Genomic DNA, 22122 nt, shown 5'->3' with positions numbered 1-22122 from the left:
CTGAATATTTAATCAGGTGATAGAAACAGAGGGTAGCGGAGACGACTTTCTTTTTCCAGATGTGACTTTCTGTGTATCAGGACATCTAGGCATGTTTCAATGTTTATTTAGAGCGCTGTGACCTGCTGTGGCCATTTTCGTAAATACTTGAAGTGAACTCAGTGTTGTCATGCCTATCTACTTTTTCACATCCCTTTCATGCAGAGTGCAAAGCGACACCCTCCCCTCTGATGTCTGTTTTCTTTCCCTTTCAGGAATCCAGAATAAACTGCATCCGCATTGCTCGCAAAGGTATGTAAACAGAATTTTTTTTTCTCTCCTCCAACAAAAGCTGTGACCTCGAATGATTTCCCAGCATTCTTCCTGTGTGTCTGCTTGAAGTAGGAGCACAACAAATGAAGAATGTTAATGTAACAGCACTGTTTAATTTGGTCGATAATGCAGCTTTTCTTCACCGCTCAGTAAAGTACAAAGGTGGAGATCTGGACAAATTTCCTCTGACGGTTGATGCTGGTTGTTTAGCAGTGGGCCTCTGAGAAAAGGGCAACAAGCAGGGAGGGATTAGAGGTCAGCCTTTCATCCTGTTTGTTTGGGGGCAGACGCTGGGACACAGTATATCAAAGGCAGTCTCTTTGTTCTCGTCAGCAGCCCAATAGATGGCTACATCTGAGGGCTTTGACCTCAGCGTGGTCCAGAAGGGTCCTCCAGATCAAAACTTCCAGATGGAGCTACCTTTGCCTATCACAATGAAAAAGCCCTGTCACCCCCTCCCTCCCACCTCTGCGGCTCCTCGATTCAAAGGCACATGGAAAGGGCATGGAAATTGACTCTGAGTCCTTATGGCAGGAGAGCCCCTCTGCTATAGTTCACTGTCAGATTGTGGATTGGTGTATTCATACTTCTCATAGCACTGCAACAGTAAGCAGAGCCTTGCAAGTAAAACGGTCTTGGCGGGGGTGTTCTTTTCTTTTTAAGTGAAGGCCTCTTTTTGTGAGTTAAAAAACGGAAAAAATGAGGCACTCCTCAAGCATAACGCCGAAAGGCAAGGCCAGCCTTTTTAGCTGAGCGTCTCACTCCATCTGCCCAGCACAGACACACAGACACCTGCCTGGGCATTGATTAATTATGCTTTCTCCTAGAAATGGGTTTTCCACTGTGCTCGCCTTTTTTCTTTGGTACCAAGCAGAAAAAAAGGGAAAGAATAAATGCACAATGGAGCTCTAAAAGTCAAAATAGATTAACTTTGATAAGTAGAAAGGCAAGATATTAACTGTAGAATAATGCTTGGAGATAAAAAGAGGTAACAAAAGAGGAAGAGAAAGAAGCATAATGATTTATAAAGGTCTAAGCATTACATCATCCACACACAGAATGTTGTAACTGGGACTGAGAGAGCCCGAGAGGTAAATTGATAGCAAAGACATTGTCAGGGTGATTTCCAATTTCAAGGTGCGGCAGGTCAGAGGTTTTTTTTCCTCTCTCCTCGTTTGCAATCCCTGTGATCTCTCCACCAACATTATAGTCCCTGCATCATCGGGTCCTAAGCCGTTATTATCAAGCAGCCCATCACAAGCAAAGTGGAGGCAAATGATTCTGGCTTGGATAACAAAGCTGGAGATTACATTTCAACTTCCAGGTGACAGTTTAATTAAGGATCCTCTGGCAGGCTCAGAACTACAATAGACTTCCATTTCTCCTTTAAGTGCCAATTTCCCGAATCGGGCAGCTGGCAGGTGCATGGATTCATGTGGAAATCTATTTCATGCTTGTGTTTGGTTTAATAGAAAATTCCTGGCTAAATGTGGCAAAACTGCCTTATCTGTCCAAAATGTCAGAGCACTAAAATTTATTTCCCTCCTCCTCATCAACATTTTCAGCCAATATAAAAAACCTGGGTATTTCATATGTTCATGAGATTTGAATGAAGTCAAAGCATCGAATAAACAGAGTCTGTGGATGCCTATTTGAATGAATCACCTTGAGACTGGAAGAAATCTCACATGTTCAATCACAGACACAAACATACCTTTCATGCTCATGTACATGAACAACAAACAGAGAATAATGTCTGATTCAGCCTGACTAAACCCCCTCCTACCACTTCTGCAAAGTAAAGTATAAGTGTATCAGATGTTGTGTCTCTACTCCAAACAGCCCACACAGAAATGTCACACTTTCTGGAACAAAATGTTGTGTAGAGCGAGAAACTTGAAAGCACTTTTCAGAGGAGTTTTTGAAGAGACAGAGTAAGTTTGAGATATCAAGCCAATGACTCATTTCCTCCATTCAGAATTGCCAAACGTCATTGATTAGAAAATCCTGCCCAGCAATGAGAAAATAAAGTCATACTTTTATCTTTATTTTGAACTTTTTTTGAGCACCAGAAAGTGCTCATGGCTGAAGATATTTGGGCCCAAACATGTTTTTTTTTTCTCTCTGCCCCAGATCTGATTTTTCCCAGCAGCCTGTGAGATAGCCTGCGCTCTATCCTCAGGCCTGCTCTGACTTTCTGCCGCTCTGCAGACAGGTTGTGCTGTTCCAACAGGCTCAGAAGGGCTACTTTCAGGGCTGTCACGGCCTGGAGGACAGCCTGACACATTCACACATGAGAAAAAGTAGATCAGTGGGCCCCTGCAACAAGACAAAGAAACACTGGCTGCACCATTTACATAAGTATGACGCTTTATGCCAGAGAAATGAATACCCTGCTATTATGATAACGACCTCTCCAGCAGCTCACAGACACCAGGGCACCTTGAGATTATACTGCAGGGCTGTTTGGACGACATGTGACTCAGAAAAGTGCAATATTTTATTCATTATGAGAGCGAAAGGCCCTCTGACTTTTACTGCTTAATCTGTAGCAGAAATTGTCATATTGGAATATCATAAGGCGTCCGATTATTGTCGCAGTGTCATTCAAAACTTCGAGTTTAGCAGCAGATTTGAGAACCGTCTGCTGCACTGCTTTTTTTTTCATTGAATAAGACTAATCGGTTTCAGCAAATTAGCCTCCTTCAAGCTGGATTATTGCAAACTTTTGTGAAAGTAGCTTCTTCTTATACATCAATTTAAAGCCAATCGTTTGTTTGTGTTCTCAGCTCCTTTTTGTAAACATCATTATGCATTTCTTTCGAGTCCAAAGCAGCTCTTTGAAAGCCTTTCAGACAGCTTAAGTTTCATTCTGAATGCCAGCCGATCATTAAGTTGGTCAGAGCGTATCTCTAAGCACTGCAGTTTGTTGTGCCGGACAACTCAAACGCTGCGTTTGCATTGCTAGAGAAATCACTTCTTTATTGGTGTATCTTCTTCAGCTATTTGAAAATGCCACTTTACATAAATATAGCAGCTCAGAGAGAAGGCCCATAGAAATCAGGAAGGCTTTCAACAGACCTATAGACTGCACCGTGGTGTGAAAACTCTACAGGATTTTTTTTAAAGGCATGACTGAGTTTTTCAAGGCTGTGAACTTTCAATTTTTACACTCTTTGCTTTGAAGCTTGCCTGTAGATCGTTTCTCCGCCGATGCCTGTTGCCTTGTTCTTACATTGTCTGTTTAATGTGTGTTTGTGGTGTGCTTCTAGCGGCGTGCAAAGATCACCGCAAGGCTCTGGAGGTGTCCCAACACTCCGAGGAGATGGGACTGATTCTGGGGGTGTGTGCCGGAGGTCTGATCGTCCTTATCCTCCTGCTGGGTGCCGTCATCATCATCATTAAAAAAGGGTAAACTTCTGCTGATAATGGATGAGCACAAACATGCCTCATTACGCACAAACACGCCGTAACTTCCACATTGTTTTCCTCTTTATGTTTTGTTCAGTAGCCACTTGTTATGCTAGCTGAACTTTTACTAAAGGTCAAGCTTGTGTTGGGGAGAAGCTGGACCAACAGCCAGAGCTGAATTGTTTCCATTCCCTCATGACGCACTTGAGGGACCAAACAGGTCTCATCTGTGGAGGCTATCTGAGTGTGAAGTATTTAATTAGAGGCGGATGGAATTCAATTAACCACTTAATTACACACACTGAGCAGAGGCCTGACCCTTAAATGAGATGCTAATTGGGAGGGAAAAGGTGTGCTTTTAGAGATTATTAGCCAATGATCCCACAGGTCTACAGGAGACCGGCTACACCTCTCCCTCTGCACCTGTTTAGCAGTCTATGTCTGAGTTTCAAAAAAGGCTTAACCTGCTAAATAAGATTTATTTTTATCTAAAGATCCTGCAATGCCAAATGGAAAGCTACTGAGGGCTCCTGCAATCAGTTTTAAACGGCTGACACAGCGTCCAGGCTAATATTGAATAATCTTGATTTAAAGAGTCTCCACCTTCAACGCAGATTAGCAGTAGTTCTGCTGCTAAGCCACCATGAAGATTGTCTTGGAGAATTGATTGCTAAATTTGCTGTGACAGGAAACCTCATGGTCCAGCCCTTGAAGTGTTACACAGAGACACTTCTGATAGACAGGAAACTTGTTCCTTTTACACTTTTTAGTTTTGTTCTGCTTGTTTCGTTGCATGTTTCATATGGCTGCCTGCATGGCCAAACTCATTCTGAGGAAATGTCTCATTTTCACCGTGATCAATGCTTTCTGTGCTCAGCTGACATTGTCTTCATTTTACATCTCTTCTCTCTCTTGATTTCTTCGTTTACACTTTCCTGCACTCTTCCAGAAGGGACTACTACTCATACTACCCGTAAGTGACTTTACCTTTCCATCGTTCTGTGATCCATCGTATACATGCTTGTGCTCTGGCTCTCAATCACAACTTTCGGAGGGAAAACATGAACCTGTAGGTCCTTGTTTGTGACTGTGTCTACACTGTTCTCTGTATTAAACTCCTTTTTCTTCTTCTGTCTGTGTCCGTCTATTACAACCCATCCTTCACTGCAAACCTACCTTCTCCATCGCCTTCTTTATCCACCAATAGGAAACAAGTGAACATGAATAAGACACCCATTACCTACCGGCAGGAGAAGAGCCATTTGGGCTCCATGGAGCGCAGTTTCACAGACCAGAGCACTCTTCAGGAGGATGAAAGAATGGCTCTTTCCTTCATGGATGCACACACCTGCGGCACACGCGGTAAGACAAACGCACTGAGAGTCACACATACAGCACAGCGAACACATTCCTGCAACTACACAATGCAATTTCAAACTTGACGTATATCACTGCTGACTGTGTAATCTTGTTGACCGTCACTCATTCACACCATGAATATCTGAATCATACTGGGAGATAGTTATCATGCGGTGTGAAAAATAGTCTACAGGATGACTTACTTCAGCTCTGCACTGAATCTCACAATGTGGCAGAAAAAAGAGACACAAGTGAGGTAATATATCTGAATGAATCAAAAGGAATGATTTGTCACTACATTTCATCTTGATCCGCACTCTTGTATTGTCAGTCTCACTGAGAGGAAAGACAGATGTGTTTACTCTAAAGTTAGTACTCATCTTGGTCTGCTTCACTCGTCAACGGGGACAGGGCTGCTGTCACATCTGTGTTAGATCTGCTATGAATATGTTTTACCCAGACAAACCTTATCAAAGTGACACCACTCTTACATTTACTGTGCAGAATGTGTCAGTATCAGCAGCCATTACTGGAATTTATTTTGAACCAGAGTGTGTACCAAAATAAAGTGTGAGAAACCGTATTTGATATCTTATCCTATTCTCAGTCCTCTGCATGATTTTTCTCCAGCTAATTTGTCCCTGTTTGGTTGCAGGTGACACTCGCAGTTCTGTGAATGAGGCCAGCAGCCTGCTAGGAGGCTCCCCCAGGCACCAGTGTGGACGTAAAGGCTCGCCTTACCACACAGGGCAGCTTCACCCTGCCGTCCGAGTGGCTGACCTTCTCCAGCACATCAACCAGATGAAGACCGCTGAGGGCTATGGCTTTAAACAGGAGTACGAGGTGAGAGGGCGCTTAAACACTCTCTGACAACAATGACAGCTATTACACTTTCCTCTAGCAGCGAAAAATGAGAACGAACCAGTGTCAAGCACTCTTATAAGCAAGATTTCTGAGCTGCATCCTGCAGAACAAAGTGGCAGAAACGTTAGCATTCACACGGTGATTGTATTCTTCAACGACCAACCTGTACTGTAAAATCAACAGCATGTTTATTTTTGTTGCTGTTGTTAAAGAGTAGTGAGTGAGAAAACTAGAGGCAAGAACACTCAAAGTGCAGTGATATAACCACTCAAATGTCACAGTTGAAGGCTCACTCATCTTTTTTTTTGTTTTCGTGCTGAAATTGAGAAACTGGTTCAGTTATCTTTATCTTTATGTCACATATCAAAGGTTTTACTTGTTTCTGAACTTGGCTTGTTGCTGATGTTGTAACATCTCAGTGCTCAGGGGGAGAGAAATATTCCCTGCATGTTTTCTCACTCTCTCTGTGAAGTATGTTTTCTATACTATGCTGTGTCGTATTTGTGGAAACACAAGTGTCATGAGGGACCTGTTGTAGCAAAAGCTTCCCAGAGAAGCAGAACACTTAAGAAGCTCCATTTAAACAAAGTCATAGATGGATGAACATAAATCATATCTGTCTGCCCGTCCAAGGTCATTGTTGTCTTAGAAAACGTAAGGTTTTGTGTTTGACTAACAAGTGCTCTTCTTTATGTTTTACACCTAATACAATAACACTCCCATGACTTATTATCATAAAGCTACAGTTCTTCTGTCCATTCATACATCTACTCAGCCATCTATCTATCTATCTATCTATCTATCTATCTATCTATCTATCTATCTATCTATCTATCTATCTATCTATCTATCTATCTATCTATCTATCTATCTATCTATCTATCTATCTATCTATCTATCTATCTATCTATCTATCTATCTATCTACTCTGCCAGCATTCATACATTTGTAAATTTACTCATCCATTCACCAGCCTACTTATTTCTCAATCTGTCAGTCAATTAATGTGTCCATCCACATTCATTCATCCATTCTTTTAATTATCCATACATCCATCAATATGTTAACTTAAACATGCATTTATCAAATAATCTATTACTTAATTTTATGTCAATGCAATTTTATTTCCATTGACTCACACATCCTTGGTTTTATACATCCATTCCCCTCATCAAGTAACACATTCATCCATTCATCATTTATTCCTTTATTCGTTTCATCCATCCATCCATCCATCCATCCATCCATCCATCCATCCATCCATCCATCCATCCATCCATCCATCCATCCATCCATTCATCCATCCATCCATCCATCCATCCACCCACCCATCCATCCATCCATCCATCCATCCATCCATCCATCCATCCATCCATCCATCCATCCATCCATCCATCCATCCATCCATCCATCCATTTACCTACCCACATGTCCACCATTTCACACGTCAGTTCTTTCATTAAGTTATTTATCCATCCATTTACTTATGAGTCCATCCATTAATTTTTACCATTACCCATCGTTATTTACTTGCCCATCATTTCATTAATCCATTAATCCATTTGTCTGTTTATCCAGTGACTAGTCCATCCATCAATCCCTTCTTCCCTTCACATGCTTAAATTTTTTTTTTGAAAACTTTAAATTTGTTTTTCTCCTTGCAGCACAGAGGCAAACAGCTACAAGGGAAAATGTTTGATTCCTTCTTGTATCTTTGATCTGATTCTTTCATTTATTGCTTGGAGGATGTTGCCAAGGGGAAGGCCTGGGCAAAGATAGAACCACGATCTGTGTGTAGCTCTTTATTCACCAGAAGGTCCAGTACACCAGGTTTCTTGAGGTATTTCTATGCCTGGTAAACCCTAGTACTGCTTACACAGCAGAAGAAACTGGCAGGTTAAAAGGGCTGCTGGTGTAGTTTTTAATAAAGTGAGTGTTGTTGTGGATGTTACAATGCTACTTAGTGCCCCAGGGAGGAAGGCAGGTCAGCACCAAGGCCTTCCTCAGCAGCAGTGGTAGACCTTAATTGGCAGCATTGTTTGGAGGCCAAAGGTCTGCTTTGAGGAACTTGTAAATCCTAGGCAAGATAAACTCTCTGTCTTCTAGGTAGTGCTTGTGTGACTCTTGGAATGTCTGAGTCTTTATACTCTAAAGAGGAAGTGAATGATGCCGATGGAAGAATATACTTATGCCATGTCCCAATGTCTAGTCCTGGTGGTGGATTTTAAAGACAACTTCCATTAAATCTTTTAGTAGCTGCTGTAGTAGCAACTGTGTTCCCCCATCGAAGAAAGATTGATGAGGTTTCTTCAAATGTAGTAGTTCAGTTACCTTTATTGGCTGCAAGTTGAAGTAAGAAGGATCTTGTCTAATTACTTCACCTTGTGGATAACTGCTATCTTAGAAAGGCCATGTTAGTCAAAGTGGTTCTTGCCAGGGTGGTGTGGGAGGCCATCAATCCTCCTCTGACACCATCCGTGCACCTTCTTCACCACCCACTGAAATTAATTAGTGGGGTTAAAAAGGCATCTGGATCACACTGTTGCTTTGTGTATGAATAAATCATCCTCATTTGGGCCCAAAGAAGACCTCTGTCATGGAGGCAGGCCTGGTAAGGTTAGAAGTCTCTGATGGTATTTTATCTTAGTGAGTCTCCTGTCCACAGCTTAAAGATTGCAGGGTAGGAAAGAAGAGAGTTGAAGGAGGTTGAGTGGAAAGAGAGGAAAGATGAAAGGGTGCAAAGGAAGACTTGTGGGAAAGGAGACCTCTTGGCTCCTATGCCCTGTTACCTCCAAATTACCTCCTTCCAATCACAATGTTAGTATTTACCCTCCTGTGCAGTATAGGGTGCAATGGAAAGCTATAATTCTCGAAGGTAACCATCAGACCTTGACACATGGCTTTCTCTTAACCTTGGGGAGGGCTGGGCTGTTGTGCTTTTTCAGCAGTTGGTCTTATAGGTGAATCCAAAAACCTTGGACGGGCAGTTACATATTTTGCTTACTTCCATCTACGTTTCCCTGTAGTTAGTTTATTAGTTTATTTTGATCATATTTAAAAGTATACCAACCAAAGCGACACCACTGAAAACCATGTTGACCGAAAAGGTTTAAACTGAAGCTACTTAGCTTATATGTGCATTCACACCAGAGCAAATCAAAAAGTCAAACACAATATCAACAACCAATGAATAATTAATAATCCAAAAAAGAACTGAAAGGAAAAAAAAAAAAAAAAAAAGAACAGCAGCAAATTTTAAAGAAGCAAATACAAAAGAATTCCTGAGGACTTTCCTATTATCCCATTTCCTTCCTTCCTTCCTTCCTTCCTTCCTTCTCCTCTTCCTCTTTTCTTATTTTCTTTTTTTATTCCCCTTCTTTCTCCTCTCTCTTTTTTCTTCTTCCTTCCTTCCCTTCCCTTTCCTCTCTAACCCCTCTTTCTCTCCCCCTCCTTCATCCTCCCATTTCCCTATCTCCTTTCTTCTTCTTCTTCACCCTTCTCTCTTCTGTACATATGTGCAGCTCACAAAATTGTCATGAACATCAACTCATTTCTTATCTCCAACTGCATTCTTGTTTTTCAATATTATGATGGAATGATAAACTATTGAAAGCAAAGAAAGTCTCTTCTAACTAACTACTGGCTGCACCAGGAACCTCAAAAAATGTCTGTTGCTCCCAGAGGTTTTTGTTTTGACATTGTCAGATGGTAGCCCATCATGTCCAAGATTGGCCAAGCCATTGTACAGCTTTATCAAAAACTGACAGACAAATTGACTTGAACAGAGAGTGCTGTTTGAGTTGAACCTTTTCAAAGTTTTGTATCAGTGTACCCCAGTGTTTTAGTCCTGAACCCTAAGTATGGAGGGTTTTCTTTGGTTTGCAGAATGGTTCTTATCCTCCTCCTGTTGTTGTTCAGTGGCTGCTCTTTCTAGTTGTACATTTCAGGTCGCACAATGAAGGGCCCAGGTCTCTGGATACCTTCTTCAGTGAAACAATTGCTGCTGATACTTGTGTTCACACCCTGGGGAGGAGCCCTTCCCGGTCACCATGGGCTGCAGTATTCATGAAAAAGAGAAAACATCTTTTGTCTCTGGTTCATGCTTTTCCCCTCTGGAACTCTGCTTGTAGACTCATTAAACTGTCCCTCACGGGCAAAACACACTCAACTGAAAAAATCAATACACACCTCTTTGTTATTTTACTTTTTTTTTACTCTCTGTGCTGGAGTATGTCCTCTGATGGAGTGTCTCTCTCCATTATAAAGGAAAATGATGAGCAGTATCATATTACACTCCCCTGGCAGGTATAGGTTTTTATTTCCCTGAAGAATACCCATGTTGTGTAAAACTGATCAAGAATTTACAGCGAGTTGTAAAGGGGCTTGTATGTGTGGCAGCTGCTGTCACTGCAGTCATATTCCCACTGTGGAAATGTTCCAGAAAACAACTGCAGAGATTTACTGGAGGACTCAAACTTAGTGTACCACTTTGCTCCTTGAGGCTGTGGTTACACTGAAGTTTAGTTACAGCAAAGAACTTTTAAATTCCTGTGATTAAAAGTTACCTCGCTACATTTTGTTAGCAGTTTATCGAAGTTCAATGAGAATGTACTTGAAATCTTTAATTAGATTTTCACTGAATGTGATGGGACTTTAATCTCATTTTCTCATCATATTTTGGCATTAAAAAAACTGAAGTAAAATTAGAAAAAGCAGAACCAATATTAAGTACATCTAGCCTAGGCTTGTAGGAGAAAAAATCAAAATCCGGTGGGATGTTGATAAAATTATCTTAAAAATGAAACAGTGCCTGAAACAGTGTAGCACCAACAGTTTAGGACTGTGACATTATTCCGTGATCTCATTTTGCTAATTTTACCTGATTCTCTTCACCAACCCTCCCTGCTGTTCCCTGCCAATATGCTTTCCTAATTGATTTTTCACAAACCTGTGTTGATTTCCTTCCCTCCTCTTCAATACACTCTGCCACTCTCTGAAGGTGTCCTCCCCCTCTTTCTGCTCCTCTCCTCCTTAGAGGGCTTTGCATGGGAGTGGTGGGAGCAAAGAAATGAAGAGAGCTCAGAAAACCAGTATCAAAACCGTAAGAGAGGGAGATCAAGAAAGAAGAGGTGGTCAGGAGGAGAAGTAATAAAAAGAGCCAGATTGAGATAAAGAGAACGAGGGTTTTAGAGGGAGAATCAGACCCCGGGAGGGAAAGTGCATAGAAAGAGGAGGGAAAGATGTGGAGGAGGGTGTAATCCTGATGCAGGATTTGGCTGGTTCTTGGCTCTCTGTGGGGAGAACTGCGTTGTAATCCCCTGCTCAGCATGCAGACTTGAGCAGAGTTTCACCAGATTCCCCTTGTGGCTGGAAACCACAGGAAGTAGACTGGTGTGGATGTGGATGTGTATGTGTGTGCCCGTGTGTGTTAATGTATCTGAAAGGGCTGTTTGCAGGCTTAATTTGGCCCTACAGCGGACATCTTAAAGTAGCTTATGACGCATCTGAGAGTAAGCGTGAGAGTGCAAATTCATGCAGACAAGTATATGAAGGGAATGAGAAGATGTTTCACTGAGTGTGATGTGTTATGATACAGCTAAGCAGACACACACCAGGCAGGTGGTAGACGATTTCTCTGCCTTTGCTTCAATTAGCAGGCATCACCACATACAGTGATAAGTATACTGAAAACATTAAATGAGTAACACAACAGTTACCATCTGTTGATGGTTAGCCCACTGTTTTATACATTCCAACCCACCCTGCTGCAAATTAAATATTATGTTTGAGGCCACCAACAGTGTGTGTTTTCATTCTCACTAAGAAAACATTTTAGTAAGATAATGTCGCAGTTTTAAACAAGGATCTCTGAGTTAGGCTTGCTTTGTGGAAAGCATGGTTCTTATTTTTGGCTTTTGGTGTTTGGTGTAGCCAGATTTCCATGCTCAGCTGCCCTGCCAAGTTAGTAATAACAAGAGTTGGGAATAACAGAGTTATTAATGCCGTTAACAGGTAATCTAATGACTATCTCAAACGTTATAACACCATAAGTGTTTTAGTGTTCTTTTTAAAGACAAAAAGGTATTTTTTACCTTAACATGTTTCGACGTGCACGCTGCCGTCTTCTTCAGAAGCTGTCATCCAGACAGCTGTGTGGTGTCTTTTTGTCAGCTGTTTCCGGTAGTAGCTGACGGGACAGATTGATCACGTGGTCTGTCCTGCCAGCTACGCCCCCCGTTGCCTGATGGCCTCTGGAGAAGTGTGTCCCAGGTGTGCGAGAGTTGGAAGGCTCCTTCATCTCTGTTAATGGTGTCCGTGCCCCGTTTCCTGATCTCTATTGATTCTTTTATCCATCTTTTGTATTTGTTGCTTTCTAAACCGATTATTGTCGAAACATGTCAAGGTAAAAAATACCTTTTTGTCTTTAAAAAGAACGCTAAAACACTTAAGATTTCTAAGAAGACAAGATGAATCTAATCAGTTATAACACCATTACCGTTACCAACAGTGAAATGATGGGTGCTACTATGTATCCAACCTGGCTCGCTCGGAAGGCACAAGAGAGGAGCTACAAATAAAACGTGGGGAAAAGCGAGGAGTCACATAAGTATGGTTAAGTACAGTCATGTTGACAAGATTTTAACAAAAAGCTGATGATAAAGTAAACTGTTCATCAACAAATATCACAGCAACCTGTGTGCATCTGTATAACCTGCAGTCAGAGAGGATCTCCAGTGCAGCATCTTTGGATCAAACCATCTAGAGGGTGGGTGCTTTTTGAGGTTTGAATGTACGGCAAAAGTAGACAACTTGTTTTGACTTGAAAAAATATTGGAGATAACAGAACCATACTTGTAAATAAGGCGGTAATGGGAAGAAACTACATGTCGGGAGTAGAGCAGGAGACAGGGTTAAAAAGCAAACGATTCCCTCCTAAATCTGGATTGTTGGTGGGTCTATCCGACCTGGCTTGCTCAGCCAGATGCAGAACAGGAACTGCAAATTTAATATGCCCGAGTCCGGAGCAGTCTATCAGGTTAAAAGTGGTGTTTTCAGGGTGGAAGTATACTTCAGTATTATAGATGTAAAAGGCAAGAACATACATGTGACAATTATGTATGTACCCAGAACAAAAACCTGCTCAAAAGTAACACAAAATGTACGTTCCCTAATGGAATTAAATAGTAATTACTTACCTAAGTAATTATATTACTTTTTTGGGGAAAAGTAATGGATAGCTAAAACTAATTACTTTTTAAAGCATGTTTAAATTCTGTCCCTATCTGACTTTACATGTTGGAGGTGACTCTTTGTGATACAGAAAGAGAAGCTTAACTTGATGGTTTTATCATGCTGAAAAGAATGGAGGTTAAAGCAAATTGTCTCAAAAAAAATTTAGCATCCTCACAAGTTGATAATCTATGCGAAGGCAAAAAAAAAAAGTTATGATCTAGTGAAGCCACGTAGCTTTCTTGTACAGTTATGGGCAGGCTGCAGTGTTAATATATCTAACTAGAATCATAAATAACAAAAGCAAACACAACAAAACGTGTTCACAGAGCTACTGTGCTAACAAGTGGACAGAAATGTTGTGTTAAGTTCCAGTGGTTAAATTGTGCTAATTCACAGGATCTACTTTTGTTGTTTGTTTTTTGAAATATTTGACCCACTGAAATGACTGATTGGGACATAAATTTGAACATAACCAGTCATAATCTGAAAGTGATAAATAATGATTGTTACTCCTTTGACACATTTGACGCACACCTGCTCAGTAGAAACCCAGCTGGTGTCACTCCTCGTCCTGAGCTGCGCTCCAAGTGCCTGAAAGCGAGTGAAAGTCGAGCCAAGCTTCACCTTTGTTTAGTAAAAAGCTTTATCCGTTTGGCGTTTGGTTTCACTTTGGTTGTGTTTTTCCCGTCCGTGCTACATCCACTATCGCTCAGGATAGCTTCTTTCACTCGCTATTCAACACGCAAAGTCACTTGCTCACTGGGTGTGCTGTGATTGGGTCTCCACCTAGAAACATACTTACGCAACCAAAACATCAACATACAGGCTGAGAGGGGGGTTTAAACCAGACACAGACACTGACACACGTGTAGAGGCGTAGAAGTGACAATTGAGCAGGATTATTCTTGGAAAAGTTGACGTATTTTTAAGAAAAATCCTGCAGACTCTACCTTTAAACTCAAGACAAACTAACTCTAAAAGCTATTTATGACTACACACAAAAATAATGTTAAGTGTTGGACAGGTCTCTCTGTCCTTAAATTTCTAACACATGTCTCTTTCCCTCTGCAGAGTTTCTTTGATGGTTGGGACTGCACAAAGAAGGACAAAACTAAAGGAAGGAATGACACCTTGTTGGGATGTAAGTCGCTGTATCCTATTTCTGCCATCATTAAAACAGAAAATGTCCTTAAACTTTGTATTTCATCATCTCTTCCTCTTTTGTGCTTTGTGCCTCAGACGACCGCCACAGAGTCAAGCTCCACCCCCTCCTGGGAGACCCCAACTCGGACTACATTAACGCTAACTACATTGACGTAAGTCTAATCCCATTTTTATGCCTCAGTTGTCATGGGATACAAACAGAGACTCTATCTCTCACTCCGTGCAAAGCCGCAGTCCATCTCTGTCATTTCTGTAAGCTCACCAGTCTGCTGGCCCACTTTCACCTGAAAGCTTTCATCCAATCAAACACCCTTTCTGTTTGTGTTTGGCCGGATGCCATGGTTGTGAATTGCTGCACTGAATCCCTGACCCAGACTGACTCAGCTATCACTTTTATTAAAACAGAGTGCAATAAGTGCATTTAATTCTTTCAGAGGAGATAACCCCTTTCTGTAAGATGTCACTAATCCCTCAAAATTACAGAAGTGATTGATGTTATTCAATCTGTGGATGGGCTGGGAGGAGATGATCCCTTCCAGTGTTCACCTTAAATGTCAGCAGCACATGCAGCTCAGCAGTAACATTCTCACTGATCACATGAAATACATGTTTCCAATGTGTCTCACACGGTCTCATTCATACATGTTCCCATTCATGAAAAGTAAGAGGAGGCTGTGTTTCGTCAGAGAGCAGAAGTGTTAGCCTAGACAGCGCTAAGGGAGTTTATAAAAGACATGGGCACAGATATTTTAGAAAGAAAGGATTTGACTTGCTTTTTGGTCCTTGTGTGAATTTGCTCTCACAGTTGTCAGATTTGTTTTAGGTGTTATGTCAAGAGAAGCCTGGTGATATTTGTTAGTCCATGAGATTTATTTTACTCGCCTCTTCTTCGAGTAAAATGGCACTCGGTCTCTGCTTCTGTTTGAGTCTCACGAGAGGCAGACAGATGCTGTCTTTCACCAAATTTTATGATAACTGTGTTTGAAAATAGCAGATTTTTTGGTGAGAGAAAATTAGCAGATGTATGAATTTTAGGATGGCTTCTGTCCTTGGTCTTAATAGTGTCATCAAAATGCTTGACACTTCAGAGCATTTTTCCTCTCTTTTATCTCTCTGTGGAGAATGACCGGTGGTGAGATGCTTTTAGAGAGTTCATTTGAATGAGAGGGCAATAAAAACCTGGCCTTCTGTCAGAAGTGTAGTTATTGTGAGGGTCTCCATTAGCGTTGAGGGCGCAGAGGTGCCAGCATTAGAGAGAAAACACCACTAAGCAGACCCTGCGGTGTCAGTGTCACTGTTTTTGCTCCCAAGAAGGGCAACCCGGCAGGCTGAACAGCAACTACACAGCTACAGGAGAGCACATTTTCGACAGCTTGTGATTATGTCACCAGGAGTTAAATGGAAAAGTTTCTTCTCCCTTGAGACATTATTGGGTTTCTGAACGGGGAGGTGAGAAAGTGCAAGATCTCTGTTTCTCCTGTCACTTTCTCTGCTTCTTTCTGTGTGTTACCTCCTGAGGTTCACACCTTGCATTAATTTAAGCTTCATGGATGTGTTGCAAGTGTGGAGCAATCTGGTATGTGGCTATAGTTTATTAACTTCATGTGCATTTTTAAAGAGTGTGTGTGGGTAAAAGGTTCAGAATGGCCACACATGAAATACACACGAGCACACACTCAAAACTAGGCAGACACTTTTATACTGTCATTTAAAGGTTAAATATACCCTAGTAAACACACAAAACAACAAGTTTCACATCAGTTTTTCAAAGGTTAGAAAGCTGGCTTGGCTCGGTTGTTAAAAGATAAAGGCACGAACTTCACATTTAATCGGTAGCAGTTGGTAGATTTTTGTTGCCAGGTTAATTTCAGTCAAATCTGATTAATCTCAACCTACGCAGTTGTGGATCAATGAATAATGGATTTTGTTTAATTTTCTCGAGTTGCTGAGTCAGTCATGGTTTCTGAATATTATCAAGAAATGGTTGGAGGAGAACTCCAATGGTTCAGCACAGAAATCGGTTTACAGGTCTCAGCAGGAAAGACAAAACTTTTTGAGTCAGAGCTGGACGGTGTGAAGTTGAAAACTCTGTGTTTTGACCAAGATTGTTTTGATATTGCAAGTTTTTTCTTTTAATTGGTTTTGACTTTGACTTTGTTGTTGTTAACAATTTCAGTTTATCTGTAAAGGACTTTTTAGTGCTGTTCAATGAATAAGTTTTATTATGATGTTTTTAAAACCTCTCGTTTTGGTTAATTTTTTTTTGTTTGTTTGGTTTTTAGTTTAATTTTCTACATATTAAAGATTACCTGTGAGGGGCAAAAGGGATGGCAATAACAAATGCATAAAAAATCAAACTTGCGAGAGGTGATAAACCACAAAAAATTGACCAACTTTTCACCAAGCCATAAAGAATGTGATTAAATCAGTGTTTCTTATAAATTCAATAAACATCATTTAATTTTGTAAACTTACAAAACAGATTTTATTTGTAAAGCATTAATTCAATTTTAATTCCACCCATCAGACAATAATCCAGTGGGCTTTTTTTCCCCCAAATTGTTATTTGGTTACTTTTGGTTAAAGATAATAACAGTCACAGGGGGATGAAAATCCTCCGGGTTTTGAGTTTAGAAAGTGTGCTCAGCAGGTCTGTTGAGAATATCAGCTTTGGGCTACATTTGCTGCTTTGAGCACAACACAAACAACATAAATATCCAAACAAACGGCTCACCGATGAGTTGCAGACTGCATGCTGTTAAAAAACAAACAGCTGCTGGCAAAAAGAAAGAATTCAGAGGTTTTGTGCTGTTACTTTTCACTGTGATCCGTATGAGGAAATACAGAAATAATAATTCTTAACTGATTAAGAGTATTGAATATATAGTATTTCAGATTAAGAGACCAGGTTGACCACATAGATCGAACCCTTACATGTTGGAAAGTAGCTTGTACTAGTTACAGTCGTCCAGTTCTTAATTAAATCCCATTTCTATAAATTTTCCTTGTGTACTGTTAGAATCTGACACAATGAGAAACTTTATAAAACAAAATAACAGAAATAAAAGAGGCCCTTGTTCTGATTGGCAACACATAATTCATGGTGAAAACAAAACAACAGGATTCCTGCTTTTTGCTTTGCATTTAAAGAAAATCTCTTTTGGAGTTTTTAAAATAGAGAAGAAAAATGAGTGCCCTGTTATTTCAGGTTTACCACTCAAGTCAAGCTTGGCCTAAATTTCATCAGCTTCTCTTGGCGCCAGCTCCCATCAGCTGATAGTTTAGCTGATTATATCTACATATCCAGTTGGCAAATAGCAAAATATGCATTTCTGTTTAATCTAGCCTTCTTACTCTTGCTTCTCCCCCTGCAAAACTGCTTTACAAGCGCCTACATTTAAGCGGTGTCTGATTTTACCAGTGTCACTGATACCTGCACTATTCTGGGGTCTTTACTGCTGCTCACTCTGCCTTGTCTTTTTATTTATGTACATGAAAAAGAGGGGAGGTGTGCTCCCCCCACCTTAGGCTCTGGCCCTCCAAATACTCCATGGATGGGCATAGAGCTCCCAGAGCAGCCATAAATCTCCAAAACTGACTGACTGCGTGAGAATAATTAATTCTCTTTATCCAGATCAAATTTGACAGAAGTAAAAATATGGTTAAGGAGCATAAATGAACAAAAATGATAACCTCAGTTCATATTTTACCCTCAAAATGAATCAATGACATAAACCCTGGTCATGCTGAACTAAAAATGTACATGCTCACACACACACTTCTTCCACTTGTCTTTAACCATAACTCCTACTCACCAAAAAGCTTCTTTCATTAACTAGCCTATATGTCTTCTTTTTCTATCCCACCTCCCCTCTACCTCGACCGTGGACCCTGTAGATTCGGATAAACAGGGAAGTAAGTACTTCACTGCTCCTTCTTCTGCCTGCCATCGCTCTGTTGTTGCTCTTTCCCCCCTCTCTTCTTTTTCCAGTAACCTCTATCCACAAATGCTCAAAGGTCAGCGTGTTTCCAAAAAAGGAAGTGAAACATTTCTTTCCAACTAATCATTTACTCTAACTCTGGGAAATGTGTCCTCTGCGGGTAGAACACCCTGCTGTCTCCGTTAGTTCTCATAAGTGGCCGAGACTCAGGAAGTTTTGTTGCTATGGTGACCAATCTTAAGTGGAGGAGTGGTGGCATTGATAGTGCTGATGGTGTTTGGCCGAAGCCAGAGGAATTGTGGATAGCAGGCCTCACAGCACTGCTCATCCATCTCCATTTCAAACATGTCCCTGTTTTTGTTCGTGTGCATTTTGTAACCCATCATCAGAGTCAACACATCCGGCATGTTTGCAATAAGATAAGAAATGTTATAAACAAGGACGATGCTGTCAAAATGGTCTGATAGGAATAGGTGCATGTTGGGGTTTATTAGATATGTCTGTGAAAAGTTTCAGTCAGGTCGTGGTGATGTGGTTCCTGATCTAAAAGCAAATGATGATTCACCTCTGACAGGCTTCCTCAGCTCTGAATCTCTGATGGAGCTAATGGACAGTGGGTCATAGGTTTACTGATGACAGTAGAGGTTGAATTATAGTCATTAGCAAGGTTTGAAAGAGGTGTGAAGGATGCCATCTTTGTTAAACTTAAAGACCATTCCCTAAAATTAAGGTCTTAGACCCCCTGTTATCTTAACACAGCCCAAACCCCCAGTCACACTATGAGTGACTGAGATTGCCCCCATAACTTGTCTACAGCAGAGGGTAACACAGTAACTACTTCCAAATGAAGTTTTTTTTCTGAATGATATTAAAATCATTACATTGACTCCAGCTCCTCTGTTTATATGGATGCCAAATAAGACGGTATATAACTATGATTATATAATATAATTTCACTGTGCACAGAACAGTTTTGGACCAAATGTGCCAAAGCTATCATCAGAATAGGCTGTTTCTTTCTACCTGTTCACAAATATATAAACTAATTTCTAAATAGCGGCATTGCATCACGACTTTGCTCCTTAATGTGCTTCTTAGATTCTACCCTTTGTTTGACCATATTCTTGTTATTATTCTTTCAAAGCTGTAAAAGAAAAAGATGTCTGGCTCCCTCCATTTACTTGAATAGGCAAAACTTGTCTGGAAACATTGTGAATATGTGTTTACATTAGTGTTAATATTAATAAAAAACCAGTCTGCTCTGATTGAGGTGTTTACATTTATTTTTTCACCCTGATAAGGAGTGGTCTATAGCTCCATGGCCTAGGAAATGACTGGCTCAAAGACTCACCTATAATGGAAACTGCACCAGTCAAGGGGTTTATTTACCCATCTCCATCCACTGGTCATTTTAAAAGACTTTGGGTAAGAGGTGAAACATCTTTAAGAACTTTATCTGGGTCCAGTTCTTTTTTGGATTAACTTTGGATTAACTTTGGACCTAGCTTTTTCATCCTAAAGAGTCATGTGAGGTTGTTATTGGATCAACTTCTCATCCAGCTGCACCTTTTAAACAAAAGACTTCCAAAGTGACACGTCTTTGTGGCAGGTGTCTCCTTTACGTGACAGCACTTATTTCCAGTACTTCTTTGAAACAGTTTTGTCTCTAAAGTGTTCATGCTCTTAAGTCCCCCAGGTCCTCGTTGTCCTGTTAAATTCCTTTTAAGGCTGTTGAGGTGACACCTCATCATTCATTCATATTCACCTCATACTCACTGTGTGAAAACATCACTCATCTGTATCAAGGGCTGTCACTTGCTTTGATACGAGGGATCCAAGAATGCTGTGCCATAGATATCAGAGTTTGCCTTGAGCGCAGATCACTTAAGTGTACATACAAATGTAAAACATCTTCCTCCATGTACTTAATATGAGAGGATTGGCAGGTGGGTTGAAGGCTATTTTCAGAGCAATGTGGATTCGGTGTATGAATCAATCATCCTGGTTGCAGAGCCTTTCCAAGTTTGCATACTTTTCCACGAGTTAAAATGTTGCAACTGAAATTAAAATAGATTTATTGGAATGTCTTCCAATAGTATGACACAGAGAGTCCATATGTTTTAATTAGATGTCATAGATTTTTTTTCCTACCAATAAATCTATGGAAGGCTTCAAGCGCTTTTCTCTAAAAATTTGAACTACAATTCAGGAGTAGATCCAGGGTGAACTTATTCATCCAACAGATATATCCCTTTGGGCTTCCTTTCTTTGCAAATCTATGTATAAAAATGAAGAATAAGTATATTTAAACATTCTGGAAATATGTAGAAAATCTGTGGCTTAGAAATACTTCTTAAAGGGCACTTTGTGGCACTTATTGCATCATTAATAAGAACTGATCTGTTTTGATTGGACAGCACTCTGTTAAAGTTCTCATGGATTCAGTCATTGATTACTCAGCGAGCCTCACAGATGGGCTTGCAATCACATTTTCAGAGATTTATCAGCAGTTTGTAAAGATAATGCATTTACCACGTGTCGCCTCGACTGCTCCAAACGCTCACTGAGTCTCTGGGGGGAAGAGGTGGTCTGGAGTCAGCACTAGGTTAGAATTTGATGCTAGAAATTGGCGCAATACTTGCAGGGGGTGGGTCAGCATGCAGAGATGAAAGAGAAGGAGAGGAAGGGTGAGACAGAGAGACACCTCACTGTAAAGCTGCCGCAGATGGCTTACTCAGCATGTCCTCCCTCTTCTCTCTTTCAGGGCTACCATCGATCCAACCACTTCATCGCCACTCAGGGTGAGTATCTCACAAGGCTGTGTGTGTGTTTGTGTGTGTGCAGGATGATGAGCATTGTTTGCAAAGGGGTGAGAAATGGATGATGATCAAACCAATGAGCCCATTCATACTGGGCCGCTTTTCCAATAGCATCATTCAGGCCAGTCCAAAGGTGGTTTCAGGTCTACGAACCTGTGACAGCTGTCTGAGTGATGTCAGTGAGTTAATTATTGTAAGGTGAAAGGTGAACCAGAAAGCACGTTGCAGTGAAGGAACAGTAAAGATTGCTATGGTGGTCATTTATGTTTACAGCTTTAAGAAGTCTCTCTAATGTTGGTACTACTTCAACGACAACCATTTCCTCTGCTTTCTAGGAGGACAGCTAACATTTACTAAACCTCTCAGTTACCAATCAAATCATGGTTGCCATGTTGTTAAAGTTTGCATAAAACTGGGGGAAACGGCAGTCAACATGAACATGACATCTGCCAGACTTTTGTCTTGATTCAGGTCTCCATCTCAACCTTATAGTTTAAGTTACTTTGTAGCAATCAGCAACTCAAAGGTGAGCTCACCACCTGTGTTACTATTGTTCAGATTGGAAGACAGCATCCAGTATTAAAGTAACCGATAACGTGTGTATGCCACAGTGTCAGCAGGCAGAGTTGAAATAGACCTGGATCAGAGAATAGCATTACCCCTCATGTCGCTCACACTATTTAGATTAATTATTGTTGTTATGGGGTTTTGACTACAGGTGCATCAATCACAATTTTCTGGCCGATCACTGCTCACTGATCCTGCGGATACTGATTTGGGCTGATACTGATTTTTATTATTTTATCCTTTTTTTATAACTAACAGCATATATTTTCAATGTTTCAAACTTACTTTATTGAAAATCATTGAACTATAACTGTGAAACAATAAAATCTGTTTTAACTTAAACAACCAATAAAGTGTCCTAATTTTTAGGTCTCAGAGCAATAAGCTACAATGGCTGGCTGTCAGACCTTCCTGGAGGTATAAGATCAGTTTCATATGCAAGGATGGGCCGA

The 22122-nt window shown here is 40.7% G+C and overlaps 1 protein-coding gene across 4 annotated transcripts in view; it reads left to right on the top strand.

The window, feature by feature from the left end:
- The window catches only part of ptprub (protein tyrosine phosphatase receptor type Ub), a 187840-nt gene that overhangs the window by 147347 nt on the left and 18371 nt on the right, over window positions 1–22122 (top strand). The window contains exons 13-21 of one of the 4 annotated variants that reach the window (XM_074682954.1): window positions 255–291; window positions 3585–3723; window positions 4673–4696; window positions 4931–5085; window positions 5738–5925; window positions 14251–14320; window positions 14419–14495; window positions 18241–18258; window positions 21049–21085. In XM_074682954.1, coding sequence (XP_074539055.1) covers window positions 255–291; window positions 3585–3723; window positions 4673–4696; window positions 4931–5085; window positions 5738–5925; window positions 14251–14320; window positions 14419–14495; window positions 18241–18258; window positions 21049–21085 — 745 coding nt within the window. The remainder of the gene's footprint in view (window positions 1–254; window positions 292–3584; window positions 3724–4672; window positions 4697–4930; window positions 5086–5737; window positions 5926–14250; window positions 14321–14418; window positions 14496–18240; window positions 18259–21048; window positions 21086–22122) is intronic. The other 3 variants (XM_074682956.1, XM_074682955.1, XM_074682957.1) reach the window with 3 other exon arrangements.

The sequence above is a fragment of the Halichoeres trimaculatus genome, unplaced genomic scaffold (genome assembly GCF_033239565.1).
Source record: "Halichoeres trimaculatus isolate MK-OKI-2021-1 unplaced genomic scaffold, fHalTri1.1 fHalTri1_scaffold_12, whole genome shotgun sequence".
Classification (NCBI taxonomy): Eukaryota; Metazoa; Chordata; class Actinopteri; order Labriformes; family Labridae; genus Halichoeres; species Halichoeres trimaculatus.
Note: the sequence above shows the minus strand (reverse complement) of the source record. Positions and strands in the feature narration are given on the sequence as shown.